We start from the raw sequence: 13,118 nt of genomic DNA, 5'->3' as shown, positions 1-13,118 counted from the left end.
CTGGTGGTAGGGTGGGGTATGCAAAGATGGGTAAACTTTGAGCATCTCTATCTCCTAAAATGTTTTAGCATTCAGGTCCCACTTCTACCATGGGCAAATATGTATAGAAGGCTTCGTTCAAATCAAATGGGTGCGTGAAAGTGATTGAAATCAAATGGAATGACCCATATGAGACAAGGGTGTGTCAGCTGGTAATACTTTAAATTCCTTTAGGGGCATGCTATGTTCCTAGACGTTTAGATGTTTCAGTCACTTGTGTATATTAACAAACCTAAACTCAGACTAGATACCCCCTTACCTCTGTCGTTGCCTTTCAATCCAGAATTTACAGCTCTTCATCACAAAGTCACAGCCCAGGCCTTTGCCCCAGTCCAGCCTCTCTGCCATGCTGTAGTTGGCTCTGTACCAACTAGAGAAAACATAAATGATGGGTAACATTGTACATCAAGTCAGGTAAACTCTTGAACTTTAATACAAATCATATGTCAAAAGTCAAGTACCTTCAATCACACCAATGCACACAAATTCCCAATAAAAAAAAGAGCCTTCAAGTCGTTTAATAGTCAAAGCTCTTGAAATGACATAAAAGGTCAAAGTCATTATTTTCTTGTAATCCATATAACAGTCTGCAACCCTACCCTGTGTCTTCCATGATGGCCAAGGTGAGCCTAGAAAACACTCTGTTCTGGGTGTGAGAGCCAGTCATTGCTTCATTCTGTTATCAATACAAACAGGGTAAGTATTTATTATTATGAATAGATTAATAAATTAACCTATATGAGCACATACACGGAGTGTACAAAACATTAGTAATACCTTCATAATATTGTGTTGCATCTCCTTTTGCCCTCAAGAGCAGCCTCAATTCATGGACTCTACAAGGTGTCAAGCATGCCAAAGGGATGCTGGCCCATGTTTACTCTAATGCTTCCCAAAGTTGTGCCAAGTTAACTGGATGTTCTTTAGTGGTGGACTATTCCTGATACACACAGGAAACCGTTAAGCATGAAAAACCCAGCAGCGTTGCACTTCTTGACATACTCAAACCGGTGCGCCTGGCACCTACTACCATACCCCGTTCAAAGGTAGTTAAATATTTTGTCTTGCTCAATCACCCTCTGCATGGCACCCCTACACAATCCATATCTCAATTGTCTAAAGGCTTACAAATCCTTCCTTAAACTGTCTCCTCCCCTTCATCTACCCTGATTTAAGTGGGTTTAACAGGTAACATTAGGGTTGCAAAGGGTCGGAAACTTTCCGGTAAATTTCTGTAATTTTTCCATGGGAAGTTAAGCTCGGGAATTTTGGAAAAAATAATGTTAGCTTATAACAGTGAACCTTTTTTGTGGGATACTCTTTTTGTACATAATGTTGCCGCTACCTTCTCTTATGACCGAAAATACCTTCTAGACATCAGGACTGCAATTACTCACCACAGACTAGCAGAACCCTTTTTCTTCTTTCACGACTGACGAGCCCGAGGATATACGGCTCCCTCGGGAACAGGCCCCGAGCCCCGTGATTTGCATGAAGAGAAGGCGCAGAAAGAGAGGCCGTAGAGCGGGATGCCTGCTGAGAAGTTGGAGGCGATCGAATAAACACCCACTTCCTCAATTCTGCTAGCAAACATTGAATCTTTGGACAATAAAATGGACAAGTTATTGGGAAGATACCAACATGTTTTAAGCAGACCACAATAGTGCCTGTGCCCAAGAACACTAAGGTAACCTGCCCAAATGACTACCGACCTGTAGCACTCACGTCTGTAGCCATGAAGTGCTTTGAAAGGCAGGTCATCGCTCACATCAACACCATCATCCTAGAAACCCTAGACCCACTCCAATTTGCATACTGCCCCAACAGATCATACAGACTATTGCACTCCACACTGCCCTTTCCCACCTGGACAGAAGGAACACCTGTGAGAATGCTATTCATTGACTACGGCTCAGTGTTCAACACCATAGTGCCCTCAAAGCTCATCACTAATCTATGGACCCTGAGACTAAACACCTCCCTCTGCAACTGGATCCTGGACTTCCTGACGGGCCAGGATCCAGGTGATAAAGGTTGGTAACAACACATCCGCCGCGCTGATCCTCAACACAGGGGCCCCTTAGGGGTGCGAGCTCAGTCTCCTCCTCCTGTACTCCCTGTTCATACGGACTGCACGGACAGGCACGACTCAAACACCATCATTAAATTTGCCGATGACACAGTGGTAGGCCTCATCACCGACAACAACGAGACAGCCTATAGGGAGGAGGTCAGAGTGCCAGGACAACAACCTCTCCCTCAACGTGATCAAGACAAAGGAGATGACTGTGGACTACAGGAAAAAGAGGACCAAGTATGCCCCCATTCTCATCAACGGGGCTGCAGTGGAGCAGGTTGAGAGCTTCAAGTTCCTTGGTGTCCACATCACCAACAAGCTAACATGGTCCAAGCACACCATGACAGTCGTGAAGCGGGCACGACAAAACCTATTCCCCCTCAGGAGACAAAAGATTTGGCATGGGTCCTCAGATCCTCAAAAGGTTCTACAGCTGCACCATCGAGAGCATCCTGACTGGTCGCATCACTGCCTGGTATGGCAACTGCTCGGCCTCTGACCAAGGCACTACAGAGGGTAGTGGAAATGGCCCAGTCCATTACTGGGGCCAAGCTTCCTGCCATCCAGGATCTCTATACCAGGCGGTGTCAGAGGAAGGCCCTAAAAATTGTCAAAGACTCCAGCCACCCTAGTCTTAGACTGTTCTCTCTACTACCACACAGCAAGCGTTACCAGAGCACCAAGTTGAGGTTCAAGAGGCTTCTAAACAGCTTTTACCCCCAAGCCATAAGACTCCTGAACATCTAGTCAAATGGCTACCCAAACTATTTCAATTGCCCCCCTACTCACCACTGCCACTCTCTGTTGTCATCTATGCATAGTCACTGTACCTACATGTACATTACACCTCAACTTACCGGTTACCCCGCACATTGACTATGTACTGGCACCATCTTATATATATATATATATATATATATATAGTAATTTTTTTACTGCTGCTCTTTATTTACTTTGATCTCTTATTCTTATCTATATTTTTTGAAAAACTGCACTGTTGGTTAGGGGCTCGTAAGTAACAACTGTGGTGCATGTGACTAATCAAATTTGATTCAATTTGACATACGGCAATTCTAGATCTTGTGGCATATTTTGGTTAAACTATCCCCAATTCAATGGAATTGCAACCCTCTGCATGCATGGTGCATTCGTCCATCACATGTACAGCTGATTCTCAAGATCTTGCACACTGATGAGATGCTATTGAGCCCACACTACTACACTGTCTGAGCCAAGGACTACATGCTCTCTGGTAAGTTTTGATTACAATACTGTGTGGGGCGAATATATTTTATATTAACTAGTAAATAGTAGCCTACAGCAAAGTGTGTTTAAATATTGTTAACAAGTTAGAAATTTTCTGCTAGTTTGTTTTTGCTACCATGTGGTTTCTAGCTTGCTTGTTGAGCCTGCTAACTGAGGAGTGTTAATTCACCGGTTTCCATACATGTTTCATTTTAAAACATTTAGCTTACAAAAGGAGATGTTTAATCTAACTGCTTTCCTATTTATCTGTACATGGAATTGTATTTGCTTTTTTTACTCATTTTTTTCTAATCTTTACAGGAAAATGCCACGGGCACTATCTGATGTTTGGAGACATTTCACTGCAGCTAATGTAGAAGAAAAGCTGTGTACATTTGCAAATACTGTGCCAAATCATATGTGAAGAATGCAACAAAGATGCATAATCATCTGGCCAAGTGCATAAAGTTACCTCAGCGCTCACAACAAGCAACCTCTGACAAAAGTCCCTCTACTTCTTTTCGAGGTGAAAATGATGAATCAGATACCTTATTGATAGCAACAGCTCATGGTACTCCTGGATTCAGAAGTTTTTTTGACACAATGAAGGAACGTAGTCAAATAAATACTGATGAATGTCTTGCTTGAGCTGTGTATGCAACTGGTTCACCTCTGATGCTCACAGGCAATGTGTATTGGAAGAGATTTCTGAATGTTCTTCGCCCAGCATACACCCCTCCAACCAGACATGCTTTATCTACTCATTTGCTGGAGGCAGAGTTCAACAGAGTTCAAGTGAAGGTCAAGCAAATCATAGAGAAAGCAGACTGTATTGCAATCATCTCTAATGGGTGGTTGAATGTTTGTGGGCAAGGAATAATTAACTATATCATCTCCACTCCTCAACCAGAATTCTACAAGAGCACAGACAAGAGACAACAGACACACCGATCTCTACATTGCAGATGAGCTGAAGGCAGTCATCAATGACCTTGGACCACAGAAGGTATATGCACTCGTGACAGACAATGATGCAAACATGAAGACTGCTTGGTCTAAAGTGGAGGAGTCCTACCCTCACATCACAATCATTGTCTGTGCTGCTCATGCATTGAATCTGCTCCTCAAGGACATCATGGCACTAAAAACAATGGATACACTCTACAAGAGAGCCAAGGAAATGGTTAGGTATGTGAAGGGTCATCAAGTTCTTGCAGCAATCTACCTCACCAAGCAAAGTAAGAAGAATACGAACACCACATTGAAGATGCCCAGCAACAACCATTGGGGTGGTGTTGTCATCATGTTTGACAGTCTCCTGGAGGGGAAGGTCTGTCTCCAAGAAATGGCCATATCACAGTCTGCCAATATGGACAGCCCCATCAAGAGGATCCTCCTGGATTATGTATTTTGGGAGAGAGTGGTAAGCAGCCTGAAACTCCTGAAACCTATAGCAGTAGCCATTGCACGGATTGATGGAGACAATGCCATCCTGTCTGATGTTCAGACTCTGCTTGCAGATGTACGAGAAGAAATCCGTACTGCTCTGCCCACTTCACTGTTGCTCCAAGCAGAGGAAACTGCAGTTCTGAAATACATCAAAAAGCGTGAAGACTTCTGCCTGAAGCCCATTCATGCCGCAGCGTACATGTTGGAACCCAAGTATGCTGCAAGAGCATCCTGTCTGGTGCAGAGATCAACAAGGCCTATGGTGTCATCACTACAGTGTCTCGCCACCTTGGCCTGGATTAGGGCAAGGTTTTTGGCAGTCTGGCGAAGTACACTTCCAAGCAAGGGCTTTGGGATGGAGATGCAATATGGCAGTCGTGCCAACATATCTCAACAGCCACCTGGTGGAAGGGACTTTGTGGATCTGAGGCTCTTTCCCCTGTTGCCTCTATCATCCTCCAAATCCCACCAACATCAGCCACCTCAGAGTGCAACTGTCCCTTGTTTGGGAACACACACCAAAGCACGCAACAGGCTGACCAATACAAGGGTTGAAAAATTGGTGGCCATCCGGGCAAATTTGAGGCTTTTTGAGCCTAACAACGAGCCATCCTCAACAAGGTTGGAAAGTGACAGTGAAGATGAGGCCTCAGAGATTGATATTCAAGAGGTGGACATTGAGGAAGTCCAGGGAGAAGACATGGAAGCCTGAGAGGAAGACAACCAAAGCTTTAGTCTCCAGACTATCATTTTCAGATGTATATTGAAAATGTTTTTGGGAGATGCGATGGATCATTGGGGATCATCCAATATTCCCTTTATTTTGTGGTTCAGTGAAATCATCCCATCTGAAGAGTCAACTCATTTAATGAAAGTTCAATTCGTAACAAATGTTTTTTTATTTCTATTGGAAGGATTTAATCAATTGCAATTGTCTACTTATGATCAGGTAAAAGGTTTATGTTTCCGTCTCCGTATGATATGGTAAATATATCCAATGCAAAAAACATCTACATTTAAATGATATTAATTTGCATATATTTCCGTTAACTCCCGTGGGAATTAACAGGAATATATGGAAAGTTTCCACCTTTAAATATTCCCCAAAATGTGCAACCCTAGGTGACATCAATAAGGGATCATAGCGTTCACTGTGATTCACTTGATCAGTCTGTGTCTTTGGAAGATCAGGTGTTCCTAATGCTTTGTACACGCAGTGTAAATGCTGATGATGAGTAATGAACTATTGCTAAGAAATGCATACAGAATTCACAATAGCTATACAGACTATGAAACTGAGTGAAAGGGTAATTACATTTACATTTTAGTCATTTAGCAGACGCTCTTATCCAGAGACTTAAAATGTATGCACTCACTACTGTATTACATTTTTCCTACTGGCCACCGTGGGAATCGAACCCATGACCCTGGCGCTGCAAGCGCCATGCTCTACCAACTGAGCTATAAGGATATGGTGTGGTTCGGTCTATATCAGGAATTCCAGTTCAGACATCAGTTCCAGTAGGCTAAGTAGAGCTATAACACAAATGTAGGCTGCACATACTGTACAGAAAGGAATCATTTCACATAACAGTAAAAACTAAACACAGTACAATGCAAACTGCAGCCCTTCTGTTACCTCTAGTAGCCTCTTCTCCCAGTGGTTCAGCTCAGTACCCATCCCTCCCTGGTTCTCCAGCTCCATACCCTCCAGGATGGGACAGCCAAAATGTCTCCTCGCCTCTTCCTGCAAACACGTGCAGTGGTACAAGACGCGAACATTAACCACATTACAGGACAGGGCAGGACAAAGTGGGGCAGTGCAGCACAACAATAACACATTAGCATAACACCGCACAGCACAACACAGCATAGCCTCTACAACGGCACATATAGACCAATGACAAATACATGTAAATACATGATTCAACAGGTAGGAGTTTAAAAGCAGGATTTTTACCACAACACGCGGTGTCACTAGTAGGTGCACTTCATGTCGGACCATCACGCCACCACGGATGTCCCATAATCGAGTCACTTTACGTATCACTGCATCACTCCACTGATACAGGCCTAAACTATAATAGAAAGCAAAAGTTCTCTCGAACATCAACATGATTTTAGAAACAATCATTTTTTTGTTGTGCATCGTATTATCGTCTAGGCCTGGCGCTTACTACAAAAAGCGCTATTCTAAAAACACAGCCTGACAGTGGAGGATAATGATTAAGTACACATACCTCTCGTTGAATGCTGGTAGTCCACTTGCAAACCGAGGTGTCAGAGGCTTGCCATCATCATCGTGATAAAATGCAAACAGCCCTGCAGAAAAACCCTGTTGGAAACACGTTAAAGAAAATAATGAAATCACATTACTCAATCAATAATGAAATCTGTGTTGGACATGTTTAATTCATTATTCATGACCAGCTTCACCCCAATAGGATAAAAAGTAGATTGTTTCCAATGCACTCACCAGGGCGTGTATGACTTCGTGTTTGACGGTTGACAACATACCCTCAAACTCCTGAGGTTGGGTGGAAATCATATTGGGGCACAGGTTGGCATATCCAGCAATGGGTCTAAAAAGGTAAAGAAAGTGAAACTGACATAAAAAAATGTGTTAAAAGACCTATTCATGGGCTACCATGTCGCCTACCAGACCCAATCAGTAGCTACGGCAATCTGGAATAGCCCAAGATGCTGTTATAAGCCTGTAAAATATATTCAAAGGGTTAACCAGGTGTGTTTAAAGAGTGTACAGAGTTGGAGGCTTACCTGTCCAGCTCAGACTCCAGTTGACAGTATGCAGCATAGGCCACAATGTTCTCCTGTCCACAGCGTTCTGTAGTCACCCCACTGACATAGAGGACAAAGTCAGCCCCCTCCACCCCCTTCCCGTCCAGTGGTCCTGCTGAGCCACACGATCTCCCTGTCTCGCTGCACACCTTGCATTGCTGGAAATAACATATACATAACTGCATTTTGATTTAAAACAGGAAAATCGCATTGAAGCCCAGGTCTCATTTACAGGTAAGTCCTGAATCTACAGGTGAGCGCTGAAATACTTTACCTTGCATTGCCGGAAATCACACAATGGACGTAATACAGTAAAATCTACAGAACTCAAGAACACCATCAGCCAACATTTCTATAGGCCTACCAGTTGAGAGAGAGAGAGAGAGAGAGATAGACACACACAGTTGAAGTCAGAAGTGTACATACACTTAGGTTGGAGTCATTAAAACTTGTTTTTCAACCACTCCACAAATTTCTTGATAAATTATAGTTTTGGTAAGTCGGTTAGGACATCTACTTTGTGCATGACACAAGTAATTTTTCCAACAATTGGTTACAGACAGATTATTTCACTGTATCACAATTCCAGTGGGTCAGAAGCTTACATACACTAAGTTGACTGTGCCTTTAAACAGCTTGTAAAATTCCAGAAAATTATGTTGTGGCTTTAGAAGCTTCCGATAGGCTAATTGACATAATTTGAGTCAATTGGAGGTGTACCTGTGGATGTATTTCAAGGCCTACCTTCAAACTCAGTGCCTCTTTGTTTGACGTCATGGGAAAATCAAAAGAAAATCAGCCAAGACCTCCACAAGTCTGGTTCATTTTTGGGAGTAATTTCCAAACACCTGAAGGTACCACGTTCATCTGTACAAACAACAGTACGCAAGTATGAACACCATGGGACCACACAGCTGTCATACCCCTCAGGAAGGAGACACGTTCTGTCTCCTAGAGATGAACGTACTTTGGTGCAAAAAGTGCAAATCAATCCCAGAACAATAGCAAAGGACTTTGAAGATGGTGGAAGAAACAGGTACAAAATTATCTATATTCACAGTAAAACGAGTTCTATATCGACAACCTGAAAGGCCGCTCAGCAAGGAAGAAGCCACTGCTCCAAAACCCCCATAAAAAAGCCAGACTACGGTTTGCAACTGCACATGGGGACAAATATCGTACTTTTTGGAGAAATGTCCTCTGGTCTGATGAAACAAAAATAGAACTGTTTGGCCATAATGACCATTGTTATGTTTGGAGGAAAAAGGGGGATGCTTGCAAGCCAAAGACCATCATCCCAACCGTGAAGCACGGGGGTGGCAGCAACATGTTGTGGGGGTGCTTTGCTGCAGAAGGGACTGGTGCACTTCACAAAATAGATGCCACCATGAGGATACTGAAGCAACATCTCATGACATCAGTCAGGATGTTAAAGTTTGGTCGCAAATGGGTCTTCCAAATGGACAATGACCCCAAGCATACTTCCAAAGTTGTGGCAAAATGGCTTAAGGACAACAAAGTCAAGGTATTGGCCATCACAAAGCCACGACCTCAATCCCATAGAAAATGTGTGATTTGTGAGCAGAACTGAAAAAGCGTGTGCAAGCAAGGAGGCCTACAAACCTGACTCAGTTACACCAGCTCTGTCAGGAGGAACGGGCCAAAATCCACCCAAGTTAAATCCACCCAACTACCCGAAATGTTTGACCCAAGTTAAACAATTTAAAGGCAATGGTACCAAATACTAATTGAGTGTATGTAAACTTCTGACCCACTGGGAATGTGATGAAAGAAATAAAAGCTAAAAGAAATCAAAGCTGAAATAAATCACTATTATTCTGACATTTCACATTCGCCACTTTATTTTAAGATCCTAACTGATCTAAGACAGGGAATTTTTACTAGGATTAAATGTCAAGAATTGTGAAAAACAGAGTTTAAATGTATTTGGCTAAGGTGTATGTAAACTTCTGACTTCAACTGTATATGAATTTTTTTAATGTTTTATTGCTAAAACGCATGAGCAGGGGGAGACAGGGGAAGGGTGTGAAGACCGATGTGGCTAGAATTCGAATCCCACGCAGACAGTTGGATCATGTGCGTGTTGAGGACGGTTTCAGTTTAACCTTGTTAAGTCTCATTGAGATAATCTCTTTTACAAGAGAGACCTGTTGAAGATAGCAGCAGGAGGCAATGGTACAAAGCCAGGTGAGTAGATAACATATAGAGGAAACAAATAGAGGAAACAGAGTGGAGCATGTAAACTTGGGAGGCTAACTATTATGTCTTCAGGATAAGTCAAACAATACTGCATTTAAAGTGATTAAATAGATGTTTAAAAGAACAATACCATTGCTGGTTAAAAAGGCCAAGCTTAAAAAGGTGAGTAACAAGCAATATAGGTAGTTTAGAAGACAAAAGCTTCTGGACTGTCTTAAATGACCCATGAACCGGAAGTGCTAATCTTGTTTGAGGCTGTCAGGTAAGTTCTGCACACAACCTCAAAGTGGGACAATTGGCACTCCAACCGAAGGCCTATCATAATTCAAATTTCACTGAACTGGCGTAGGTTGCATTAGCTAATCCCAAAACTACAGAATGGTCCACGGGTGCCTGATGGTACATTGTCCCTATGCGTAGAGGAACAGTGGAAGGACTGGCACCTATAATGGCGATGTTATTAATAAAACATGGAAAGTACAAATCATTACCAGAAATCACATGTTAATAACAGTGACCAACACTGACTAAGTAAGTTACTTGAGACCTGGTATTACTAATAACTAGTCTATCAACCAACCTACTTTGTCACTACACCTCATGTTCCAATTTCCGTGGTGTAGACTGACCTGTAGATGATGCTCAGGAACAATGACGGGTCCACACTTAGTGATGTCTGCACATGCTCCCTGGCAGTAGCGGTGAGGGTCATCTTTCTTCCTCAGATACTGATTGGTCACACATTGTCTGAACAGAAACACATTTTACAATGCAAGAGAAAGATGCATGGACTGAACCTCTTGACTGATCGAGCGTTGCATTAATGACTTGACATAGCTTAGCTTAGAGTGCTCTCTCAATATATGAGAAGCATTCAGTATTTATGGCCTATTCAACACTATAGATTATCTAGAAACATCTTAAAATGCTACACTCACTACCCCAACGGAATTACAAACATGAAACTATTTTATTGTCTTCTTGAAATGACAACATGTTCCTGGATCGTGTCAATGGCCTGTGCTGGAGGGTGATCGTGTCAATGGCCTGTGCTGGAGGGTGATCGTGTCAATGGCCTGTGCTGGAGGGTGATCGTGTCAATGGCCTGTGCTGGAGGGTGATCGTGTCAATGGCCTGTGCTGGAGGGTGATCGTGTCAATGGCCTGTGCTGGAGGGTGATCGTGTCAATGGCCTGTGCTGGAGGGTGATCGTGTCAATGGCCTGTGCTGGAGGGTGATCGTGTCAATGGCCTGTGCTGGAGGGTGATCGTGTCAATGGCCTGTGCTGGAGGGTGATCGTGTCAATGGCCTGTGCTGGAGGGTGATCGTGTCAATGGCCTGTGCTGGAGGGTGATCGTGTCAATGGCCTGTGCTGGAGGGTGATCGTGTCAATGGCCTGTGCTGGAGGGTGATCGTGTCAATGGCCTGTGCTGGAGGGTGATCGTGTCAATGGCCTGTGCTGGAGGGTGATCGTGTCAATGGCCTGTGCTGGAGGGTGATCGTGTTAATGGCCTGTGCTGGAGGGTGATCGTGTCAATGGCCTGTGCTGGAGGGTGATCGTGTCAATGGCCTGTGCTGGAGGGTGATCGTGTCAATGGCCTGTGCTGGAGGGTGATCGTGTCAATGGCCTGTGCTGGAGGGTGATCGTGTCAATGGCCTGTGCTGGAGGGTGATCGTGTCAATGGCCTGTGCTGGAGGGTGATCGTGTCAATGGCCTGTGCTGGAGGGTGATCGTGTCAATGGCCTGTGCTGGAGGGTGATCGTGTCAATGGCCTGTGCTGGAGGGTGATCGTGTCAATGGCCTGTGCTGGAGGGTGATCGTGTCAATGGCCTGTGCTGGAGGGTGATCGTGTCAATGGCCTGTGCTGGAGGGTGATCGTGTCAATGGCCTGTGCTGGAGGGTGATCGTGTTAATGGCCTGTGCTGGAGGGTGATCGTGTCAATGGCCTGTGCTGGAGGGTGATCGTGTCAATGGCCTGTGCTGGAGGGTGATCGTGTCAATGGCCTGTGCTGGAGGGTGATCGTGTCAATGGCCTGAGCTGGAGGGTGATCGTGTTAATGGCCTGTGCTGGAGGGTGATCGTGTTAATGGCCTGTGCTGGAGGGTGATCGTGTTAATGGCCTGTGCTGGAGGGTGATGGGAGGTGAGAACTTTACCTGCTGAGTAATACAGGTCCTGCTTGCCGGCGAACCTGAAATGCCTTCTGTAGATAATCAATTGCTTGTGAAAACAATTTATCCTGTAGAAAACAAAAAGGTAGTGTTTATTAACCAGCATCCAGCTAAAAAGGACACACAACATAATATTAGCCAGCAGCAACAAAACTTCAAAGGTAACATTGTCATAGCCGTGATAGACATGCCAATACCTATTGTCCTGTATGTCAATAGAAAATATCTCTGACCTCATTTACAAATACATACCTTCACCAGTCTTCTTTTATTTGAAGTTAACCTTTGGAAGAAGACAACATGTATATATAATAACCAGCGTACAGTAAAGCCTGGCACACACATATTACAAACTGACCATTATATAGTAAGATAACAATGTACTTACTTGTCCACACTTGAATCATAAATTATCGTTATCTTCAATTGTTGATCGGAGCTTCTTTTGGTTAATCTTTCAGACTTCAGGTACACTTTATGGACAACCTACAAGAAACATTGTTGAAAGAAAAGTAGCGGTAGTAATGTATTATCATGTAGAAAGTATTTGAGGTCGATGTTATATAGCTTTATTTTGATACAGCGCTCTTCGTGTAAATAAATGTAATTGCATTTAACAAATTAGTTAACCTTTGTGTAATGTAACATTTTCACAGCCACCAACATACCCATCATCCCTACTCGGTACCTTTTAACAATATATCTGATACGTCCCTACAGCCATGGCTCGAGCGCCCCACGCAAAGTACCTCAGCTATGCATCGATTCCATTCGAGAAAATAACTGGTAAGCAAGCGATAACGACACTCACCTCCGACAGAGAAGGAACTTGATGTTTACACGTATGACAATGCACAAACAGAAATAGAAGGGAGAAGGTGCAGATACGGCTCAATGACCCAAGCTTCCAAAAGCGTCTCAGCTCTGTCGCCATCTTATGTCCAGCGAAGCTGACACCAGTAGTGATTGAACTCCTGTTTCATAATCACAGCGCACAGAGAGAACTTTGCCCCTCCACCACTATGTTAATGATAGGTATATAACTTATTAGGCCGGCGAAACCAATGTAATTTGCCCGTGTGTTGCTAGCTTTAGGCTTTAGTTTAGCTGCTTGTGCTT

General features: G+C 43.7%; 1 protein-coding gene across 1 annotated transcript in view; it reads right to left on the bottom strand.

The window, feature by feature from the left end:
- The window catches only part of LOC135519270 (leishmanolysin-like peptidase), a 22,343-nt gene extending 9,225 nt beyond the window's left edge, over window positions 1-13,118 (bottom strand). The window contains exons 1-12 of the mRNA XM_064944407.1: window positions 12,811-13,118; window positions 12,388-12,485; window positions 12,252-12,282; window positions 11,985-12,067; window positions 10,459-10,576; window positions 7,589-7,767; window positions 7,287-7,392; window positions 7,051-7,145; window positions 6,771-6,888; window positions 6,450-6,557; window positions 639-715; window positions 299-409 (exon numbers count right to left, since the gene is read on the bottom strand). Coding sequence (XP_064800479.1) covers window positions 299-409; window positions 639-715; window positions 6,450-6,557; window positions 6,771-6,888; window positions 7,051-7,145; window positions 7,287-7,392; window positions 7,589-7,767; window positions 10,459-10,576; window positions 11,985-12,067; window positions 12,252-12,282; window positions 12,388-12,485; window positions 12,811-12,933 — 1,247 coding nt within the window. The 5' untranslated portion in view covers window positions 12,934-13,118. The remainder of the gene's footprint in view (window positions 1-298; window positions 410-638; window positions 716-6,449; window positions 6,558-6,770; window positions 6,889-7,050; window positions 7,146-7,286; window positions 7,393-7,588; window positions 7,768-10,458; window positions 10,577-11,984; window positions 12,068-12,251; window positions 12,283-12,387; window positions 12,486-12,810) is intronic.

This window comes from Oncorhynchus masou, chromosome 29, assembly GCF_036934945.1.
Source record: "Oncorhynchus masou masou isolate Uvic2021 chromosome 29, UVic_Omas_1.1, whole genome shotgun sequence".
NCBI classification, from domain to species: domain Eukaryota; kingdom Metazoa; phylum Chordata; class Actinopteri; order Salmoniformes; family Salmonidae; genus Oncorhynchus; species Oncorhynchus masou.
Note: the sequence above shows the minus strand (reverse complement) of the source record. Positions and strands in the feature narration are given on the sequence as shown.